General features: G+C 34.2%; 2 protein-coding genes across 2 annotated transcripts; both read left to right on the top strand.

Moving 5' to 3' along the window:
- The first annotated feature begins 1,770 nt into the window (after positions 1-1,770).
- LOC123678767 (circadian clock-controlled protein daywake-like) lies at positions 1,771-9,669 on the top strand. Its single transcript, XM_045615970.1, has 5 exons — positions 1,771-2,040; positions 5,958-6,198; positions 8,466-8,599; positions 8,661-8,813; positions 8,950-9,669. Exons 1-5 carry the CDS (start codon positions 1,956-1,958, stop codon positions 9,102-9,104), a joined length of 768 nt encoding a protein of 255 aa, XP_045471926.1. The 5' UTR covers positions 1,771-1,955; the 3' UTR covers positions 9,105-9,669.
- Positions 9,670-10,862: 1,193 nt separating this feature from the next.
- Positions 10,863-23,435, top strand: LOC123678768 (MFS-type transporter SLC18B1-like). The gene is made up of 8 exons (XM_045615971.1): positions 10,863-11,256; positions 14,221-14,390; positions 14,680-14,827; positions 16,572-16,755; positions 17,251-17,557; positions 18,266-18,361; positions 20,199-20,513; positions 23,034-23,435. Exons 1-8 carry the CDS (start codon positions 11,149-11,151, stop codon positions 23,239-23,241), a joined length of 1,536 nt encoding a protein of 511 aa, XP_045471927.1. The 5' UTR covers positions 10,863-11,148; the 3' UTR covers positions 23,242-23,435.
- The last annotated feature ends 1,307 nt before the right edge of the window (positions 23,436-24,742 follow it).

Below are 24,742 nucleotides of genomic sequence, written 5' to 3' on the forward strand. Positions count from 1 at the left end.
TTTGAGGCAACTTTTTCGTTAAAAAAATTTTCAGGTGAGTACGAAATTCGGCTGATTGGAGATCATTTTTTCTAACACAGCCCACCAATTGGTCATAGACCTCCCAATTCATGAAAATTTTGAACTCGAAATTTGGAAAAAAAACCGTAAAAATTGAATCTCTTGACAATATTCGTTATATGTTCTAAAATATCGGTCACAGCTCCATCAAATACAGGCGTTTTTTATAGATCGAGCTGTGATCTAGAACATATTGAGGTTTCAAGTCCGTATCTTGCCGGAAAAAGAGTTGACAACCTCGAGAATATTTTCAAATTTTTTTTTGAAAATTTCCGTTTAAAACCCATAATTTCTTGAATAATGGACTAATCGTTGAACTGCAAACATTTTCATCATCTGCGTTAACGAATCAATTGATATCATGGTAGAAAATTCCCATGTGAGAAGTTTAAAAAAAAAATGTTTTTTCAAGGATTATGTATGGAAAATTTGAGGCTAGTTTTTCGTTCAAAAAATTTTCAGGTGAGTGCGAAATTTGACTAATTGGGTATCATTCATCCTAACACCGCTCACCGATTGTTCGTAGACATCCCAGTTCATGAAAATTTTGAACTCGAAATTTGGAAAAAAACCGTAAAAATTGAATCTCTTCACAATAATCGTTATATCTTCTGAAATATTCGTCACAGCTCCATCAAATGAAATCGTTTTTTATAGATCGAGCTGTGATCTAAAACATATTGAGGTTTCAAGTCCGTATCTCGCCGCAAAAAGAGTTGGTAGCCTCGAGAATATTATCAAAATTTTTTTTGGAAACTTCAGTTTTCACCCTATAATTGCTGAAATGATGGACAAAACGCCGAACTGCAGACATTTTTGTCATCTACGTTGACGAATCAATTGATATGATGGTAGAAACTGCCCATGTGGGTACTTTCCGAAAAAAAGTTTTTTTCAAGGGTTAGAAGTATGGAAAATTTTTAGGGGAGTGCGATATTCGGCTAATTGAGGATCATTTATCCTAACACAGCTCACCGATTGGTCGTAGACCAGTTCATGAAAATTTTGAACTCGAAATTTAAAAAAAAAAACCGTAAAAATTGAATTTCTACACAATAATCGTTATTTCTAAACTATTGGTCGCAGCCACCTCAAACACAAATGTTTTTATAGTATCTCGAATTTCAATTGGATGAATCGGATTCTCAATCCAGAATGATTGGTGAAGTTTAGAAGTTTATTTTTACCAAATTACATAAGAACAACTCATAATTTATCATTCGATCTCCAAATTTTTGATTCCGAAAAAGGAAGGGGTGGAAAAAACGTTAAAATCTTTTGCAGCAACAATTAAGGATGATTTAAAATGAAAATATGTAATCAAATTAGACCTACATTATTTACTCAGGAAGGGAATTCATGTACGGAAGAAAAGTAAAACCCGTTCTCGAGAGAAGAAAATGAAAGTACCATATAAAAGGCACTGATACCACTAACCAACACCAATTCTATCTGCAAGGAACACTTACACCAATTCATTCTAACAAGCTCGCAGAATCGCCTATTACCCAGACATCTTGTCTTCAAAACTTGCAATATGTTTCATCCATACCTTCATGTCACTCTTCTTCTAGCTGAAATTTTGATAAAGTCAACTGCATTATGCAATATGTATGTCGTCTATTGGAAGGTAGATCGATCATATGTAATACAACTCTATTATATTCTATTGTTATCCCTCCTAGGCTCAGTTCTTCAGCAGCGTGTTCATACCCTACCCTTACATACATACGAAGAGCAATATCTAGTAGGCTACTTTCGTAATAAAAGTACTTGCACTCTCCAATTGCGGTAACGAACCTGAGAAATATAGTAGGAAAATACATATTCCTTAGATTTGTCAACCGGTGCGGCTGTCCGCTGTCAAACAGTTGTATTTTTTGCGCTCTTTCAAAATGTACGTTAGAAACGAGATAATTTCATTATTTTTGTTTTTCTATGTCGTTTCTTCGGAAAATGTTACTCAGCATCCAGACACACGTAAGTAGCTTCATTATTTTTATTTGCATTGGAAGTAGCCTCTATTTATAGAAACAACCACAACAAAGTTTATTTGAATATTATGCATATACCTTGATGTTCAATATGAGTAGCATCTTTTGCGTCTAATTGTTGTTCATTTTTTTTTTGGAATAAATGAAAGAATTAAATAGTAGATCCTTGAGTATATCAGTTTGCTTATCTTCATTTCTCTTCAAAAAATTTTCAGTTATGCTAAGAAGAAAATTTCGAAGAAACGAAGTCAACAAAATTTCATACTTACGTTAAATATCAAGAAATATTTTTTTGGAAATATTGAATCTAAAAGAACTATAAAACAAATTAACAAAAATTCTATGCAATAATTGAGGCGTTTCAAATTGTATGAAATTTTCGAACAACGATTTTATACAACTGCATCAAAGACCTCAGCCAACTAATCGAATTATCTTGAACATTAAAATAGAAGAAAAAATAAAAAAAGGAACATTTCAAAATTTTCTTCAGATAATATTAAATTGAATGTAAATTTATTAGTGTCATATTTTTATGAAATGATTATTATTTGAAATTCTTCTTCTGGTGAATCAATGAACACACGTTAGATATTTTAACTGAAAGTGAGAGTACCCAATTCAGCTCAACTGTCCTGAAAGTAACTCATCAATTTCAATTATTGTTCAGTTTGTTGCTTTGGACAAGCTAGTTTTTAATTAATGATACGAGGGCGGTTTGATAAGTCAGTGACTGTTTGAATAGAACATTTTTTTTTGGCGAATAAACATTTTATTTTTCTGCTTAATCACCTTTCAGCTCAATACATTCAGTCCAGCATTTTTCTAAATTTTAATTCCCTCCAAAAAATAGGTTTTCTCGAGGCTCTCAAAATGAGCGTTTGTTTCGGTAATGATTTCTTCTTTCTTGAGGTTTGGAAACAGAAAATAATCGCAGGGGCTAAATCTGGAGAATAAGCTGGATGAGGTAGCCCAATTCGTGGATTTTGGCTTATTCAGCACACGAAATTCACTTTTTTTCATTTTCTAAAAATTCAGAGGTTGTCTGATTTGAACATCTATAAAACATCATCAGCACGTCGTAACTTGCTCAAAATTAAAAAGTTGCCTACTGATAGATTACAGTTGAGGGCAGCATTTGAAGTAATTGCGCGGGAAATTCAGAAAGTCACTGACTTTTCAAACCGCCCTCGTACATAACAGAATTTTTAATCAGTAAAAATGAACTTGGTCATCTATTTAAATATTTAGGATATATTAATCAATAATCAAAATATTTCCTAAAAATACTTACGCTGTATTCACAAAACTGAAAAATTAACATTGAAGACAACTGTAGTACATATGACAAATTTTGGAAGATTAAGATTTTTAGTAACAAATTCAACAGCTCAGGAATATTTTTTAACAATACATTTTTATGATAGTGTCATAAATGAAGAAGTACATTCATGGTTTGAAGTTTTGTCTCCCATCTTCAATTAAGTGAGATACTAATTTAAATTTTCACATACACTCAAACTGTGAAGGAATAATTCCTCAATATATACTGACTTGAATCCACATATTCCAAAAGTGGTTCGATAATTCCAATAATTGGAAATCAATCTAATCTGCATATATGTTCAAATTATTTATAACTGGAACCAATTAAACGTAAAATCGTTACTAATTTTGTCAGCTACATATATCCTTCTCTAATCGCTAGATTATTTTAATCTATGAAACTTAGTAATGATCATTGCATAACAGTTGCGTCATGTAAGCTGTTCTTTGCGATTTGTGTCTTCCGTCTTCGACTAATTTCACCTAAATGCTACAGACTGAAATCTGTTGGGCTGTAAGACCCTCTTAACATTCAACATCTTTCATGGATTTCACCTGAAGTGGAATTTTTGGATCCTATTATGTCAAAAAGACATGAAAGCGCTGGAAGGGAGTTAGAAACTTGTAATTCCTAATAATATAATTCATTTAGAATTTATCAAATACTCGTAACTAAAATATTAAAAAAATGTTTTCTACTATAGGTAGAATAAAGAAAGACGTAGTGGATTGCTGACGTTTTCCTGATGCTGAACAATATTTTTCAAAATATCCACCTACAGGTTTATTTAAAAATTAATTACCACTTTTGCATTCAAAATGCATCAATCGTTGTGAATTGTTTATAACTGAAATGTCTCGGAGCAGATATCAGAAGGTCAGAACTCATCTACTTCTAAAGAAATATTTACATCATAACATGTAACAGTGTAGTATTCAGCTCACATATCTTTTCGTATTAGCCTTTACTTCTTGTGTAAAGTTAGCTTTGTAATATTGATTCCTAAATGAACAATAGAAACATTCAAATTTCGATTAAAAACTAATTGAATTATATTATTTTTCTCTACCTATATACATTATTCTCGATTCTATATTGATTATTTTCGAACCCTTATTCTTCACTCAAAAATGTTACAAATAAAAACTCTTTTATTTTTATATGTTTTGAAACGAAATATCTCGACTATGAAGCTCTCGTCCTAAAGTGGATTTTTTTTCAGCTTGCTATTTAAATACCATCTCAATCCGACCCTCATAGTTTAGATGTAAACAATCATATGTCACAGAGAAAGCAATTTGTTACTTTCACTCCCGTCTGTCTTTATGTAATCTTTACCTAGTTATGAAGATGTGAACCACGCAATGTTCCAATTAGACATTTAAGGTCACTAGATCACTGAAGTGATTTCCTGTATATTTCAAGTCGCAGAAACTTCCCATTATTGAAGCATGATATTTATGTCATATACCATTGTTATATTCAATTGCTAGATACTGAACAATGCTCTTTACGAATTTTTGCTATGCAATATACAAACTTATTCTACATTCGTATATGCAGTAGAGAACTTCACTAATTAGTGAAGGAATCAAAGAGAACTTTGGTTTAAAAATCAAAACAGTTGATAACTCCATAGAGGTTTATAAAGGGTGTTTTTTTTAGAGCTATAGAACTTTAAACTGCAATAAAACAAAGATGGATTATTCGATTGACATGAATTTTATTTATCCGCAAGATAATATTGTGGCATTACATTTTGAATATGATTTCTGGCATATAACCGCCACGGCCGGCTCGGATGTAGTCCAATCTGGACGTCCAATTTTCGATGACTTTTTCCAACATTTGTGGCAATAACACGGCGAATGTTGTTTTCCAAATGGTCAAGGGTTTGTGGCTTATCCGCATAGCCCACAGAAAGCAGTCTAGCGGTGTTAAATCACAAGATCTTGGAGGCCAATTCACAGGTGCAAAACGTAAAATTAGGCGGTCACCAAACGTGTCTTTCAATAAATCAATTGTGGCACGAGCTGTGTGACATGTTGCGCCGTCTTGTTGGAACCACAGCTCCTGGACATCATGGTTGTTCAATTCAGGAATGAAAACGTTAGTAATCATGGCTCTATACCGATCACCATTGACTGTAACCTTCTGGTCATCATCGTTTTTGAAGAAGTACGGACCAATGATTCCACCTGCCCATAAAGCGCACCAAACAGTCAGTTCTGGATTCTGTTTCGACATACACTTGAGGATTAGCTTCACTCCAAATGCGGCAGTTTTGTTTGTTGACGTAGCCATTCAACCAGAAGTGCGCTTTATCGCTAAACAAAATGAAATGGACGTAGTACGCGATACGTATTCTGCATAGAACCATAATTTTCGAAATAAAATTGCACTATTTGTAAGCATTGTTCAGGCGTGAGTCTATTCATGATAAATTGCCAAACCAAACTGAGAATAAATCACTTGACAGCTGTTAAATCGGTCGCCATCTTGAACAGTAATGCCAACTTAAAGTTATATACCTCGAAAAAAAACACCCGTTATGAATAATTTAATTTTTTTTGCAGCCGAGTATATAATTCCCTGCTACAAATCAGATCCTGAATTGAATAAATGCGTCACAAATACGTTCAATCATCTCAGGCCCTACTTAATCAGTGGTATAAAAGACATCAACGTACCCAGTATAGACCCTTTCAAGATTGAAAGGATCGTCATAGAAAATGGCCAAGGACCTTTCAGAATAAGGGCTACTTTCTTCAATGTTACAGCTGGGGGAGCTAGCAATTATTCCATTCAATCAGTGAAGTAAGTATATAAGTAAATTGAAAGGGTATCAGAAATTTCTGATTCATTTGAAAGCCTTTTGTTTTCTGTTGATAAAAATCATTGTGTATTTGTTTATGAATAATGTAGTCTATCTAAGGTAAATACAATTAGAATTTCTATTATACGATTATTGAAAAATGAGTCAACACTTGGGTCATGAATTTTGTCAATAAGAAGAATAAACAAATTCACTTTCACAATGGATCAAGAATAATTTTAAAGGGAATATTTCATTAGATTCATTCAATACATTGACAAAATATGATTTTGTAGTTAATTTAGAAGTGCAGGGAGAAATTAATGGTTTTCTAATTATTCATTAATCTTTCTGATAATAAAAAGTGCTAAAGTTCTGATAATTAAATTAAAGTTAAAGTTCTAATAATAAAATTAAAGTTAAAGTTCTAATAATTAAAAGTCTAGGAAAAAATTAATGTTATTTTAATGAGTATTTTCCTACAGTTGTGTTTTATATAGACTACATAGACTCGTATCATGTGGAAAAAATAATAAAAAACTTCAAAGACAATAAATACAACCCTCATTTAAAACATTTATAGTTTATAAAGTGTATTCTTTAGCAGTCAAATGTAAATCCAATCAAATTTCTTCAATGCATCATCCTCAAGGTTGGTTCACCTTCAAAACTCATTTCAAAGAGGTTTCTAAATCAAAACAAAGAAATCAGTGGAATACTAATGAGGTGCATTATCTGCTAGAACAGATAATTTCTGTAGACTAACCAAAATTCAGTGATATTCGCATATCAAGGTTTTTATATGACTTATTTTTCAATGCACTATCGGCTCCTTCAAAGTCCTTGCTGTCATTTGATTCGCTTTATTGAATTATAATTAGATTGTTTCTGTATGCGGGAAGGTGACATTGATAAGAATACATGATGGCATACTGAGAAGATGGGGAAAGAAGGATTAAGCCGGCTTCGTGAATAAAAATCCATCGGATTAACAAGGCCAATTCAGAAGTCCCCGTCTACCATAGAAAAAGACATTTTTTTGACAAAATTTGATTTTATTATTCCATATAGTTGCCTTCGAGGGCGATAAAGCGATTATAGCGATCTTCCAACTTTCCGATACCATTTTTGTAGTACGATTTGTCTTTCGCTTCGAAATAGGCCCCAGTTTCGGCGATTACTTCTTCATTGGTGCTAATTTTTTTTAGCGAGCTTTCTTTTGAGCTCTGAGAAAAGGAAAAAGTCGCTGGGGGCCAGATCTGACGAATACGGTAGATGCAGAAGCAATTCGAAGCCCAATTCATGCAATTTTGCCATTGTTTTCATTGATTTGTGACATGGCACATTGTCTTGATGAAACAGCACCTTTTTTCTTCAAATAGGGCTTTTTTTAACGATTTCATCCTTTAAAGAATGTACAATGAAAGTTTATAATAATCGCTGTTGATGGCCTGGCCCTTTTGGAGGTAATCAAAGAATATTTTAACTTACGCATCCCAAAATACTGATGCCATAACCTTGCCAGCTGACTGTTGTGTTTTTTCCTCGCTTTGGATTCGGTTCATCGTGTGCAGTCCACTCAGCTGACTGTCGATTGGACTCCGGAGTGAAATGATGGAGCCATGATTCATCCATTGTCACATATCGACTTGAATATTCAGGTTTAGTGCACTTAAACAGCTTCAAACACTGCTCAGAAACCTTAACACGTTGTTGCTTTTGATCGATTGTGAGCTCGAGCGGCACCCATTTTGCACACAGCTTTCTCATGTACAAATATTCGTGAATGATATGATTTACACGTCTAGATGATATCTTCACCATGTCTGCTATCTCGATCAACTCCACTTTACGGTCATTCAAAATTATTTTGTGAATATTTTCGATTTTTTCGTCGGTGACAGGCTCTTTTGGGCGTCCACTGCGTTTGCTGTCTTCGGTGCTCATTTCACCACGTTTAAACTCAGCATAACAATCAATGATGATTGATTTTACTGGTGCAGACCCCGAAAACTCTTCAAAGTTTGCTTGAAATCTATTTTTTCCCTTCAAAAAGCAATATTTCATCAGCCCACGAAATTCTTTTTTTTTTCAAATAACAAAAGTAGCTACACTCACAACGCAATATCTCTCAAACTAATGGTCGGACTGCTGTTAAATATTGACACGTATCGTTTGAAGGTTGGTACTAACTAAAAATCATATGCCGCAGTCAGATAGGTAATCGTTATAGAAGTAAAATTTAATTTATGTCTGTGCATATTTTCAGAGCAGATGTGGACCGATACACCATTGAACTAGCAGTTAAATTACCAAGAATAGAAATAAGAGGCAAATATGATGTAAATGGAAATGTCCTCTTATTTCCTGTTAGATCCAAGGGCGATTTCTGGGCAATTTTCTGTGAGAGCTCAAATACAACGATATTAGATTGACATTTTTAATATTGTATCCCCATTTTCAGTGGATATAGACGGAGCTGCTAAAATTTACGGAAAAGAAGTGACCAATAAAGAAGGAACAAGATTCATGAAGATAGATAAAATGTTCGTTGACTTCAAATTCAACAAAAGTAGATTTAGGATAAAGGACGTAATAAACCATGGGAATGTGATAGGTAAGGTTATATAATCAAAAACTAAAACAGTTAACCTGATGTTACAATGAAACACTAAAATTGAATGTCATTAAATAAGAATGCCAATATTAGTTAAGGATATATTTTGCTCTTTTTAATTTTTTTCTCATTTAAGGGGAAGCTATGAATCAATTTTTGAATAACAACTCTGACGAGATCATCAAAGAGATGAAGCCTGCTGCTACTACAGCAATAGCCAAACATTTCAAGTCCTTCTTGAACGCAGCTTTTCTTCGACTTCCATTGAAAGTTTGGTTACCTGATGCATGAGAAAAAGGCAGTTGACTTTGCCTTGACACAACGACTGATATAGAGTGGTAGAATAGATTTATGTACATTTTAGTATAAAGATTAAGCTGAACACAATCAACTTCGATATGGAGTTGGTACAACAGGATATAGATTTCTACAGAGTATATAACATGTAGTTCATGTTAGTATCTAGATAAACAAATTTTGCACGAATTGTTAAGTATATTTTTATTCGCAAATATAACTGATAAATTGCAAATTAGCTTGCAGTATCCTATAGGAGAACCTAGAAATGTGATGATTTTTAAGAAAATTATATTATGTAAAGAATCTTTTATTTTCGAATGTTATGTGGGTGTCAATTATTTTTTTTTGTGAGTCTTTTGATATCATACAGTACTATGACTTATTACTTTCCATAATAACTCAATACATCTGTGCTGCGTTTGTGAAAAATGATAAGAAATTGTTTTAGAACTGAAGTGAACTCGAATGATATATATACTTCCAACAATTTATAACTCTCTTACACATAATATTGATACTGTACCAGTAATCTAATTCAAAAAGAAAATTCATTTCTTCCATCCTATTCCCAATAAAAATAAAAATCTATACATTTTACAACACTTTTTTTTCATTATACAATCCCCAGACTCGAAGAATATCCCAACTAACCTCAAAATTTCAGTTTTAACCTCTCAGCACTTCTTGAAGGAGGCTTAATGAAGCATGTTGTAAAGACTCATGATAAGAATGGGTAAAAATGCATCAGTTACGCACAGAAAAACCCCAAGCAGGGATATTTGACGGATCACAAATGAGACAATTAACTAACGATCCTGCCTTCATAAATTCAATGAATCAAGTTGAATGAGGAGCTTGAACATCATTTGTTGCAGTTGTTGAACATTTTCTAGGCAAACATAAAGCTCAAAGCTATGTTGAAATGGTTAACAAGATGCTTAATAGTTTCAAATCCTTAGAGTGTAATATGAGTTTTAAAATACACTATTTACACAGCCACTCAGTCCGTTTTCCAGAAAATTTAGGAGACATGAGTGAAGAACAAGGTGAAAGATTTCACCAAGATATCAAAGTTATCACTACCAAGGAAGATGGGACATGCGCATGATGCAGATTACTGCTGGAGTTCAAAAAGGGACTGTTTAAAAAAACATTTAAGAATGTCGCGGAAAATAAGCTTTAGAAGTGTTGAGTGACTATTTGATTTCTTCAATGTTTTTTTTTGGTTGTAAGCACGACATAATATTGTATTTTGTATAACTAAAATAAAAATTGCATATCTACTTTTGTTTACTACACTTACAGATTCGGGTTAAAATAATGTAACTTAAATTTATCTAAAATTGTAAATCTTAAAGATTTGAGTTCCTAAGTAGAAATGAATACGTTTTTTGAATTCAGGACATTAAATTGATAATGAATAAGCTGAAAAAACCTGTTCCCTTTGTAATAAAGGTCTTCCAATTTCAGTATCCTTATTTGATCTATTTCAAACATTCTGATGTACAAAATGTGTTAAAAAAGTTTGTATCCAATATTTTACATACGAAATTGATTTCGCTCATTCCAATTGGTTCAGGCATTTGTTTTCAAAAATGGGAATCAGATAACTGAATCTGATGTGTTTCATAGTCAGGATCCAGCAATTACATACACTAAGTTGTTGTTACATGCTGGCGACAATAAGTTTTATCTTTTAATAACAAATCATGAACTCGTGTAATCTTTGAACTCCACCCCTCTCACTTCTTAACAGAACGTAGAATATCGACTTTGAATTCGCAGTAATCTCCTTCTTCCGATAAGCGTTAACCAGATGAAATTTTTTTCAATCCTCTGAAACAATTCATCCGAAGATGCAACTGTTGAATGTTCACTATGATCAACCGAAAATTTTTCTATAACAACTATCTCATACATTTGAAACTGTCTAATTTCTTTATGCGTTTCTGATTATCGTTTCAACCTTTTTGTGCCCAGTGACGAAGTTTATCTTTTTGATTTTTGTGACTTTGTTTGTGAGAAAAGACTTAAAATGGCTGACTTCACCAAACGACAGTGGTTGACCTTAATTGTTATTGGCATTGCTGATTTCTGCAATGCCATTTGTGTTTCACTCCAAGCTCCTTTCTACCCTCAAGAGGTGAGTTGAAATATATTTTTGTTTATAGAAACCCTCACAGAATTTTTCAAGTTGAATATCTAAAAACATCAATGTTTGTTAAAATATAATATACACTATTGTAGGCATTTTTTGTCCAGAAATTTTCATATAATAAATATAATTATAATAAATAAAAACAAATTCAATTGTTTATCGGGGCACCATTAGAAAACATCTCTATTTTGCTTTCATGGATAAGAAATAGGTAGTTTGAGCTCCCAGCATACGTTTTATTTTAATTAAGTCAACGAAATCTTTATTTTTGACAGCCGTTTCGAAAATGATGTTGTTACCTTTACAAAATTGAGGTTACTGTGAATGTTGGTAGTAACCTTTCTGAAGGTGACATTATCATTGTAGAAAAGGCTTTAAAAATGAAGATTCCGTGGACTATACAGGGTGATTCACCGGGATGGTCTATTAGATGTTTATAGAAAACTAATTATAATTTTGAGCCAAAAATTTGCATATTGAGGTTTGGGACAATGATCTTTCTCTCTGAAATATTTTCAGATCTCTAAAACTCCCGGTTATACCGGAAACAGACTACTACTTCCTCATTTCAAATAGCACACCCAGTATGTTATTGTATCATTAGATACCTTTTTTGACGACAATTTTGGCATTATGCCATACCTTGGATAAAAACTCAACGGTTCATGAGTTAATGGAATTCTTGTAAAAAATGGTGGCGATGAGGACTCACTTTTTTTAAATTTTTCGGCAGAAAAAGCCTTTTTTGAAAAATATTTTCTTACTTTACGTTTCTGCAATCTGCATATTTGCGGTTTGGACCAAAAATGTACAGGGTGCTCAAAGTAGATCATGAACTTGGACAACTCAAATTCATCAAAACTCAACTATCTAATGATGCAATGATATACTGGGTGTGCCATTTGAAATAAGGAAGTAGCAGTCTGTTTCCGGTATAACTGGAAGTTGTAGAGATCTGGAAATATTTTAGGGAGAAAGATCATTGTCTCAAACACCAATATGCAAATTTTCAGCTCAAAATTATGATTAGTTTTCCATAAACATCTAAAAGGCCTTCCTGGTGAATCATACGTATATTGTGTTACATAATTAATAATCTTATTTGGCAAATCATAAAAAAAAATTGAATAATTGTTGATTAAATCTTAACCCCATGGTTCTTATATCTTATTGGTATCGATATATGTAAGTGTTTATTCCAGCCCGTACTGTTGTTGTAATCTATTTTATAACGTGGTCTGATAGAGCCTACACTAGTACGCATTTTGTTTAGTGGAAATCACCCAAATGGTCTTCTTTATCAATATTCGCATAATACAGAAAAACTTTCCACTAATTGCCTTTTTGAAGTTAATTGAAAACAAGAATGATGAAACAAAGATATAAATTTCTATACCTTTTAAGCATTTTCAACCTATCACGTGGATAGCTGAAGTAATCACATTTTGGTCCAAGGAATTTTTAATTTGCGTTTGACGCACGTTTCAACTACTAAGTTGTCAACATTAGAAGCTATAGGTATAACCCAAATAAGACGTCCCTTCCTTGAACATCATATCATTTAGCCTCCAGTTTTTCTCACTTTTTTATTGTAATAAAGTGATCATTTGGTTTAAAACCCTACAGAAGTAATAATTCTGTATTTGTATGATGAGTTGTAAAACTTGCAGCGCGTTTGAGAGAACCTCTGACATTTTCTGAAAAATACTTTCAGATATTAAGTGTTGAAAGCTTATATGAAATGATCACGATAAATCACAGTTATCACGATAAAATACCAACTTGGTTGTCACCAAATTACTTTATCATGTCATCAGTTTACAGTTCCTTCACGATAGCTTGATATATCTTCTGCAGACAGTGTTATGACTCAATTTACACAATTTCTTAGGAAGTGATAACCTCTCCATTATCTTTATTTCTGATTGGAATGTGAACGAAATGTAATTGAAATTTGAAGTGTGAATCTCATTTGATTATTACTAAGTACATACCAACATATGTACTGCTATGTATATTTATTGAATTATTATCGAAAGTCTGGAGAATTTAGGGAATAAACTAAAACTCCAAAAATGTTGAGTTCTTTATCATCCTTTCCTGACTTCACATGTTTCTATATTTTACCTAAAATAATGTTCATTCGATAATATTACCTGGATTCTTGAATAATTTTTCAAACTGATTCCATCAGTATCTAATTTTTTTAAAATTTATATTATATATCAAACTTGTAAATAGCTTATTCGTCTATCTATCAATATTGAGTACCTACAACCGAAACTAAAAATATGAGTTTCAGACATTGTTTAGTACAATTTAAATGGAGCATTTTATGTAGATAACACTTTGATTATCGTTTGAAGCTTCAGTGCAAGTGACCTATCAATTTGGTTCATTATTCTCAATAACAAACTTTTGGAATCGTATATGAAATTAATTTAATCCCATTTTGAATATAAAGAAAATGAATTTAATGAAATTACATCCATCTATATCTTTTCTGGAAGTAACTCAAGAATTCCACCAGATATTTTCTAAGATATCAAATTGGGAATTATTGGATTCTTTGCTAATATATTATACATACAATCATGTAATAGTTTGGAACTTATCGTCTTTGGCATAAATTCAAATCTCTTTCGAAAAATTTGGTTATTTTTCTCAAGGATCCTGGTTCATAACCCTTGGAGCTCATTCTCAAAAAGTAAAATGAATATTTCACCTGTAATATTTGCGATCAATCAGTCCAATACGCCGATAACTTAACTACTGCAACTTTCTATACAGTAGTTCTGCAACGAACGTAGCCTATAATTTCTCAAGGGGACGAAAATCTTAGGTTCTTAGGAATGGTTGGAAAAACGGAGGAAATATATCCTGATATACCTTCTTGACAATTCAGAATCGAAAGAAAGAATAAATAATGATGAGATCATTACTTTCCAGGCTGAGAAAAAAGGATGTTCAGCAACAGAATATGGATTTGTTTTTGGAGTATTCGAATTGGTAGTTTTTATCATAAGCCCAATATATGGTCAACATCTCAATAGAATCGGAGCCAAAGTAACTTTTAACGCTGGTATCTATACTACTGGAATCTGTGCAATTCTTTTTGGGTAAGTACAAAAATATTCAATCAATATTCTAGATATATCATTCGTTTTTCAAAACTTCGTCTAAGCTTCTAAGCATATGAAAAATGTTGTGGTCTTGTAATTCTCTAATTATTTGCTTTTTCTTCTCTTTCTATTTTGTTGCTTTTTTTTGAATGATTTGTATATGACTTGTCCTATATTGTACTGTCTTAATGGATCAATAAAGTTTATTTTATTTTTATTTTTTATTTCAGTGAACATTGAAATCAATCTCCCTTTGTATGAATTAATTTCTGTTTTGATTTTACAGCCTTCTTGACAGAGTTAATGGACATACTCCTTTTATAGTTCTTAGTTTTACCATAAGAATAATAGAAGCTCTGGGAAACGCTGCATTTCTCACAGCCAGTTTTGCCATCATTGCCAAAGAGTTCCCTAATAATGTGGCAGTCACTTTTGTAAGTTTTTCGATTTTTTATGCTGAAACTTCCTCTCACACTGAAAATTGACAACATTGTCTAAATTCTTCTAAAAAAGAAGAAGAAAAGAATAGATCTTGACTGTCCAAACAGTTCACCACAACACAGGCTATACCAACTTATGCAATTTCTTGTTGAGTCCTCTGACAGTGGCGTACCCAGACCTAAGCCTTGGGGGGGAATAACGAAAAAAATTTAAAATTTTCCTTCTTTTGAATAAGTTTTCCAAAGAAGTTTGCTTACTCATAATAAGATTGTGATATATAAGGTTGTTACATATAACGCAAATTCCTTCTGGGTGGGGATATATCCCCCTTATCCCCCCCTTGGGTACGCCACTGTCCTCTGATGAGTTTTAGCACCAGTAATACATAATGTGCCCTCTCACCTCGCCTTACTATCATGCAAACCCAAACAAAATCCTAAATATTTTTTGAGATAACCCCCTCCAAAACTAATTAAACTGATTACATCTTGATCAAAATATAACTGATAGCATTTTTCAGGCCCGTAAAAAACAACATTGCTAAAATCAAATAGAATCAACAGAATCTCGTTAAAAATCAATAGTTGAACTAGAGTAAATAAATACATACGATATTGTTTCATTTTATCGAATCCGATGCAGATTCAATTATGTCCATTGTTTGCACTCCCTTATTGGATGGATCTCCTCATCTTGGTGTTAAAATTTGCTAATAAAGGGTGTTTTTTTTAGAGCTATAGAACTTTAAAATTGCAATAAAACAACAATGGATTATTCGATTGACATGAATTTTATTTATCCGCATGATAATCTTGTGGCATTACATTTTAAATATGATTTCTGGCATATGACCGCCACGGTTGGCTCGGATGTAGTCCAATCTGGACGTCCAATTTTCGATGACTTTTTCCAAAATTTGTGGCCGTATATCGGCAGTAACACGGCGAATGTTGTCTTCCAAATGGTCAAGGGTTTGTGGCTTATCCGCATAGACCAATGACTTTACATAGCCCTACAGAAAGTAGTCTAGCGGTGTTAAATCACAAGATCTTGGAGGCCAATTCACAGGTCCACAACGTAAAATTAGGCGGTCACCAAAAGTGTCTTTCAATAAATCGTTTGTGGCACGAGCTGTGTGACATGTTGCGCCGTCTTGTTGGAACCACAGCTCCGGGACATCATGGTTGTTCAATTCAGGAATGAAAAAGTTAGTAATCATGGCTCTATATCGATCACCATTGACTGTAACGTTCTGACCATCATCGTTTTTGAAGAAGTACGGACCAATGATTCCACCAGCCCATAAAGCGCACCAAACAGTCAGTTTTTCTGGATGTAACGGTGTTTCGACATACACTTTAGGATTAGCTTCACTCCAAATGCGGCAGTTTTGTTTGTTGACGTAGCCATTCAACCAGAAGTGCTGTTCATCGCTAAACAAAATGAAATGGACGTAGTGCGCGATACGTATTCCGCACAGAACCATTATTTTCGAAATAAAATTGCACTATTTGCAAGCGTTGTTCAGGCGTGAGTCTATTCATGATGAATTCCCAAACCAAACCAAACTGAGAATAAATCACTTGACAGCTGTTAAATCGGTCGCCATTTGAACAGTAATGCCAACTTAAAGTTGTATGCCTCGAAAAAAAAACACCCGTTATGTATGTTATGATTTATGAACAGACTGAACAGAGTATAGATAAATTAGCTCAAATAGGTATTCATTATCTTCAGGCATCTTTGGAGACATGTTTCGGTTTTGGATTAATTGTGGGACCAACTGTAGGTGGAGCACTCTTTCAACTTGGGGGTTACACCTTACCTTTTGCTGTTATGGGATCAGCACTGTTCGCTTCTGCTGTTTTGACTGCATTTGTGTTACCCAAGTACGAGGAAGGTGTGGATAGAGAAACAAGACGTAAGTACGTTGGACGAATAACTTCTTTTTATCCCTATAATTATCAATTATATATTTTCTTGTTCCATTATTGTAAAGGTTCAAACCACAGAATGATGTTTGAATGAATGTTATTGATCTAATAACACCTCTCCCAAGATAAAGTAGGCCAAGACCTTACTTCTAGTCATTAGATTTCAAAATGTCCTTTATATCAATTCCTGAATAAAATGATTGATGCGTCTCTTGAGTTCAGGAGAATATGAATAGATCATTGCGGAGATAGTGGATGTACAAGGTTAAAAATGCCTTTTTTCATATTGGTGGGAAGGCATAAAACTTTATGACGGGGTTGTAACTAAAGGGCGTTAAAATCCAGCACCCATCGATTTAAAAGTCCAAAGACCCTCAAAGTTGGCCCAATGCATCATTTGAGTTATAACGTTCGTGCCAACTTGATAACAAAATATAATGAAAAAGGATTACTATACAGCTGATTATTTCGAACATTTTCAGAATCAATGACAAGAATTTTGAAAATTCCTGGGGTGCTACTAGCCACATGCAGCATCGTAGTTACCAGTATGTCTATTGGATTCTTACAAGCTACCCTAGAGCCTCATCTGCGACAGTTTATGTTGTCCCCAATGATTCTGGGTGTTATGTTTGTGATCAACGGTGGAACCTACGCGCTGACTTCAACAATTTTCGGTTGGCTTTGCGATTCTAAAATACATCCGAAGTATGTTACTGTGGTGGGTTGCTTCTTCGTAGCAGCAGGCTTTTGTCTCATAGGACCAGCTCCTTTCATACCCTATGAAACGTAAGTACTCTTTTTTTTTTTTCAAAAGTATATTACGATACAAGAATATAGCACAGATGGTAATCATGTATGATGTAAGTGAAGCTCCGGGTCATCGGGAATTAAAGAATGAAGAGATCAACACACTTGCAAGAGAAAGTCCTTTCATCGGCCCGGAACCTTTCTGGGGCGTAGACAAATATACTTACAAGGAAGAGTTTCAGGAGAAGAAAAAAACCGAAAGAGAAACACTCTGGCGGAATCTTCCTGGTTTAGATCACCCCAAAAAGTTTCTCCGAAACTTTGACTCTACGAGATCCAAGAAGTATCTGGATCTTAGTAAAAATATACTACACCTCCTCACTGGATTCCTCACAGGGCATTTTCGCCTTAGGAAACACCTCATAAGAATGGGTCTCGCAGAAAATGACGAATGCAGAATCTATGGGGAGGAGGAAGAAACTCCGAATCACCTGGTGATGGAATGCCTCACCATCTCTAGCTAACGCAAAACCTGCTATGGACACAAAACTTGTAAAAGTGAGGAATTAGACTCCTTGAAGCCATCCCAGATACTAGAGTTCATTAGAACTCTGGAACTGGAAGGCTAGCTGTAGATCACGTTATGGAGAGAATAGCTCAGATGGGGGCACAATAGACCATTAGGTCGCAGTGAAACGGAATCTCCTTAATTAAATCTAATCTAACGCAGTTTTCAATTTTTTTTAGGACTCTTTGGTTGACTATATCGGGACTTGTATTACATGGATTAGGAATGGGTTCCCAACTAGTAGCATCATTTTCCGATGCCTTGAGAACAAGTGTGTAAGTATTATAATAAAAATCTCAAAATAGTGTGTAAGTGTCATAATTAGGATAATTCGTTAAATATCGACCAAAAATTATATTCATATTTCATTCCCAACTTGCAACCAACATTACACTTCATCAGGATCTAGTGTATTGAGGATAGCATACGAAAAGAAATTGAAGAATATCTTTACGTTTCTAAATATTATTAATTGTTATCAAACAGTATAACTGGTTTAGTACGCCAACTGTCGAAAGTGAATTATAGTTTTACTACTACACATATGACATTCCTCTTCATTGCAATATTGAAGACTTTCACGTCCAGATTTTTCAACAGATTTTAATAATTTTTCAACGTTTCACTTCAAACTACTTTAGCTGAAAATCCGTCCAAACTATGTTTGATTTTACTTTTGAAAAATATGACTTTGAACTGTTGATTCATTAGACGGTCCGACAGTCTGAGGATAAGTACAGGGTGTCTCAAATTCGATGCTCACTGAAAACATCTCGAGAAATATAAGAAAAAATCTTTAGGGATGGCACTTTTAAAAACCCAATAACAGGGTGCTTTTCGACAAATCTACGTCTTAAAAATGTGCGTTGAAAAATATAGGGTGTCCTATTTAGCGATTTTCTACAATATTCTCTGAATTCATTCAGATTTACTATAATATCGTTCGACATTTTCTTGGATTTTCTTTGACAAGCAATGTTTCTGAATCCATTGGGTAGGATATTGAATAAGTTTATTGCCATACATTCTACAGATTTTTCCGTTAACTCAATAACATGGGTAGGAACGTGAAAAGCATATTTTTTGTAAAGGGTGTTTCTTTAGAGCTATAGAACTTTAAATTGCAATAAAACAACGATGGATTATTCGATTGACATGAATTTTATTTATCTGCAAAATAATCTTGTGGCATTACATTTTAAATATGATTTCTGGCATATGACCGCCACGGCTGGCTCGGATGTAGTCCAATCTGGACGTCCAATTTTCGATTAATTTTTCCAACATTTGTGGCCGTATATCGGTAATAACACGGCGAATGTTGTCTTCCAAATGGTCAAGGGTTTGTGGCTTATCCGCATAGACCAATGACTTTACATAGCCTCACAGAAAGTAATCTAGCGGTGTTAAATCACAAGATCTTGGACGCCAATTCACAGGTCCAAAACGTGAAATTAGGCGGTCACCAAACGTGTCTTTCAATAAATCGATTGTGGCACGAGCTGTGTGATATGTTGCGTCGTCTTGTTGGAACCACAGCTCCTGGACATCATGGTTGTTCAATTCAGGAATGAAAAAGTTAGTAATCATGGCTCTATACCGATCACCCTTGACTGTAACGTTCTGGCTATCATCGTTTTTGAAGAAGTACGGACCAATGATTCTTCCAGCTCATAAAACGCACCAAACAGTCAGTTTTTCTGGATGTAACGGTGTTTCGACATACACTTTAGGATTAGCTTCACTCCAAATGCGGCAGTTTTGTTTGTTGACGTAGCCATTCAACCAGAAGTGCGCTTCATCCCTAAACAAAATAAAATGGACGTAGTGCGCGATACGTATTCCGCACAGAACCATTATTTTCGAAATAAAATTGCACTATTTGCAAGCGTTGTTCAGGCGTGATTCTATTCATGATGAATTGCCAAACCAAACTGGAAATAAATCACTTGACAGCTGTTAAATCGGTCGCTATCTTGAACAGTAATGCCAACTTAAAGTTGTACACCTCGAAAAAAAACACCCGTTATTATTCGTTTTTCTGTAAATATCAAAATAGTGAATTTGTTTAATAATTTTTCTTCTGAATTATTATATTGAATTTTCCTTTAGGGCAAATGGATTTCCCAACAGTATCGAAACCTACGGTTTGGTGTCTGGATTATGGACGAGTACCTTTGCGCTTGGAGCCTTCATCGGTCCATCCATAAGTGGAATCCTTTATGATAGTGTTGGTTTTCGCCATGCCAGTATGTTTATCGTGGGGGTACACATCTTGGTCGGACTGACGGTGATGATCTTCATGCTATTTCAACGTTCCAAGCCTAATTACGTTGAGCTCAAAGACGATAAATTACCACCTAGCACGGATGACTCAAATGCTAGGGGAAAAACCATGCCGTCTAATATTACAGATAGCGTGAAGAGGTAAGGATAAGATAATGAGTTCCTCATCATAGTTCTTTTTTGTTGTACCATCTTACACGATGGTGAAAACGCTGGGAATTTCTTTTCGATATTACTATATTTTGTGATATGAGATGTGATCAGTTTTCACTTTTCGACAATAACTTCATAATAATTATGAATAGTATAGCTTCGTTTTGATTTGATTACCTTTTGGATGATATTGAATTTCCAGTAGTAGTCATAATGATGAAGAATTGTTAATAATCAAAGTTTTCTACTTTGAAAACTGAATTTATATTCAAATTGCGATTAATATTATATTAGGTGTACAACTTTTATTCCGCCGTTTTGCATTAGATGGCTGTCGAAATATATAGAGATATATACAGGGTGGCCATTTGAAAACGAAACAGACGAGATTACAGACGAAATAAAGTTTTTCGATAGAAATGCTCGGACAGATCGATTTCTGTTTCGAGGGGGACAATTTAAGATGTAGGTTACGGACGCATAGCGCTTCCACCCTTGCTGCTACAACCCCCACCCCCAATTTTTGAATAGGGAAGATGGGGTGAGTGATACCTCAATTTAAAGGTATTTTTATACTGATTTCAGCACAGTAATTGTTTTTTCATTTTATGCATTAGTTCTCAAAATATTCATGCGTTAGTTAGTTAAGAAGGAAGCCACAGTCATGTTTGTTTTGAAGCTCAAAATGTCGATTTTTCACAAAACACTACAAGTGCCATGAAAACACCACTTCATTTTCAAATACTTAGTTAAGAATATTTCGAGAACTAATGCATAAAATGAAAAAAAAAATACTGTGCTGAAATCAGTATAAAAATACCTTTCAAATGAGGTATCACTCACCCCATCTTCCCTATTCAAAATTTGGGGGTGAGGGTTGTAGTAGCAAGGGTTGAAGCGCTATACGTCCGTAACCTACATCTTAAGTTGTCCCCCTCGAAACAGAAATCGACCTGTCCGAGCATTTCTATCGAAAAACTTTATTTCGTCTGTAATCTCGTCTGTTTCGTTTTCAAATGGCCACCCTGTATATGTCATACAATAAGCTTGGGTATTTTTAAACATAACGCCATCGAAATATTAGTCGATTTGTAACTGCATCATAAAGTTATTCTCGATTAAACATGTCAGCTGACGAGCCAAATTCTCATCATTTGGGGGAACTTTTATATGTTCTGCTTTAATATGAAGAAATCTGCGGATGAGGCTCATCGAATGCTCTCAAATACCTATGATGAGGCCGCTTTTAGTGAAAGAACGTGTCGAAAGTGGTTTCAACGCTTCAAGAACGGTGATTTTGACGTCGAAGACCAGCGTGTGGCAGTGGAGGAGAGAAGATTTTCGAAGATACAGAATTGGAGGCATTACCTGATCAAGACTCATGTCAAAAGCTATAAGAATTGGCAGGATCATTGGGAGTGACGCAACAAACCATTTCAAAACGCCTGAAAATCATGGGAATGATTCAGACACCAGGAAACTGGGTGCCGTACGAGAGATGTTGAACGGCGTTTGTTTGCTTGTGAAAAGCTGCTTGCAAGGCAAAGACGGAAAGATTTCTGCATCACATTGTGACTGGAGACGAAAAATGGGTTCATTACGAAATTCCCAAGCGCAGAAAATCATGGAGAAATCCCGGCCATGCTTCCACATCGACGGCCAAACCGGAAATTCAAGGTTTCAAGGTCATGCTCACTATTTGGTGGGACCAGCTCGGTTTAGTGTATTATGAGTTGTTAAAGCCGACTGCAACAATCACATGTGATCGTTATCGGACGTAATTAATGCGTTTGAGCCAAGCATTGAATGACAAACGGCGAATCGTTGAAATGGGGAGTCCTATCCCACCCGCCGTATTGCCAAGACGTTGCATCCTCGGACTATGACTTGTTTCGATCAATGGCACACGTCCTGGCTGACTAGCACTTCCGGTTTTATGAAGAATTGAATAATTGAATCGATTCGTGGATCGCTTCAAAAGATGAACATTTTTTTAACGCGGGATTCGTACGCTTCCTGAAAGATGGAAACAAGTAGTGACCAGCGATGGACAATACTTTGAATCATAAATGTATAACCAGTTTTTCAAAATAAAACCTAGAATTTTTCGGAAAACAAAAACGGCGGAAGCAAAGTTGTACGCCTATGTACTTCAATAAGTCCACCCAATAAGAACAGTGCCAAACTTCTGAGTCTCATTAAATTTCACATCCACTGGGCTTATACAAAAAAAATTGAATTAAAATATATATTGAACTTTTTATGATGATCATAAAAAAAAATTAAGCTACAGTTGAATGATTTTGATTATCTTCGCCGTCTGAGCGCCATGAGTTACCTAAAACAAAAATATTAAACCGTAGGGAGCCTAATTAGAACCTTGTGGCACACCATTTTTCACCAGACATGAGTAAGCTTTTTTGGAAGCTATAGATACTATTTCTCCTGTTATTAATTCTGGAAATTTTTTTTAAGGCAGTTTATCATCTAAATGAATTTTTCTTTCAGTTTGAGAAGTATCGTCAACGGAATTTCAATAGAGCAAAGCCGACCACCAGCTATGAACAGCTTAATAGCGTGCAACAGCTACAAGAGCAAAGCATGGCCAACAAGAGATTTAGGCAGTCTAACATTAGGTCCTTACAGCCGCAGCTATGGAACAGTTGATGGAGAGAGGCGCGAAAATGCTACATCGTATTTGCAAGGTGTAGCTTAGGAAAATGAACAAACCCAACTCTACTCCAAAATCCTCGCATAGATTGAGAAATGAAAAGGAAATAAAAGAGAATTTTTTTCTACTTCAAATATTTCTGCAGTTCTTTTAAAGTGTTCTAACTGTATTTGTCGAGAAACGATTTGATATATCGATCGGATTTTAATAGTAACAAACTGAATAAATCTAGAAGTATATTCATCTTGTTTCATTTGAGTGGAAAGTAAATGATGATTCAACCAAGGTATGGCATATTGCCAAAATTGTCGTCAAAAAAGCTAATGATGAAATAATATACAGGCATACAGGGTGTGCCATTTGAAATAACAAAATATCTACTACTTTCTGACATAAGCGGCAACACCGCAGCACTGAAAATATTTCAGATCGATAGAGCAAATTTTCAATGAATTCTTGCTTTCCGTTCTCCGTAAACGTCTAACGTACCATCGAAGGTGATACACCCTGTATACTTTTACCTTATCAACGCTAATAATAAATGTGCCTACTCTGAATCCAATGATCCAATGAATAAGGTTCTATCATCTAACAAAAAATATTTTTCTTTTTAAAAACATTACGAATATAATATATCCCTAAAAAATTCAAAAAGCTTCAGCTGCAAAATATCGAAATAACTACTCACAGTATTCACAAACGAACACTGATTTCGATCAAGCAATTTGAAAATTTCTAAACGTTGTTGAAGCTTGTATATTTCCTTTATTAAATGGCATAACCTACTGAACACAAATGACATCAGAAATATAAAAAAAGGAAAATACAGTGTTGCCATCAAAACCATTTTGAATTAGAATTGTCTTTTCTATTGGAAAACGCTTTGATATCTTTATTTCGAGATTAAAAACCTCAAGATGATATTCATTATCGAAATTTGTTGAGATGACTTGAAATAATCTTTTAGGAAGCGGAAAATGAGACATTGTGGAGAACTATAGAATGAGCGATATCACTTTTGCTCAATGAAAATGTTTCCGAGAAATCCATAGATGCCTATCCCAATTAATGATATATCGAGTTCAACGTAAGTCAGCTGTCGTTTATGTTTTTCAATTACAGCCATAAGGTTTATTACCATAACCATAATATCAGCATTTTTCGAAATTTGTCTAATTAGCGAATAAATTTCTCCATCCTTATTCTTCAAGATTTATGTGGAGTTCCGACAGAGAAATTAAGTCTACCAGCATTCATTTTCTATAACAGAATAATATCTGAAGCAATCAACATTCGAATTTCCTAACAAAGTTACCTCTCTGAGGTGAATAATCTTCTATATCGTAACAATCTCATTTCAATTTGAAATTCTCGGAAACTTTTGAAAAAAATCAATTCTTAATCATAGAAATCGAGTAATATATAAAAAAAATATTTCTATATTCTATTTCTATAATAAGCAAGTAGAAATCCTTCAATTTTCAAATCTAACTCACAAACTTTTTTTTTTTTAATTATATGAAAATTTGCTGATGAGAATTCATTC

Source organism: Harmonia axyridis, chromosome 4 (genome assembly GCF_914767665.1).
Source record: "Harmonia axyridis chromosome 4, icHarAxyr1.1, whole genome shotgun sequence".
Taxonomy (NCBI): Eukaryota; Metazoa; Arthropoda; class Insecta; order Coleoptera; family Coccinellidae; genus Harmonia; species Harmonia axyridis.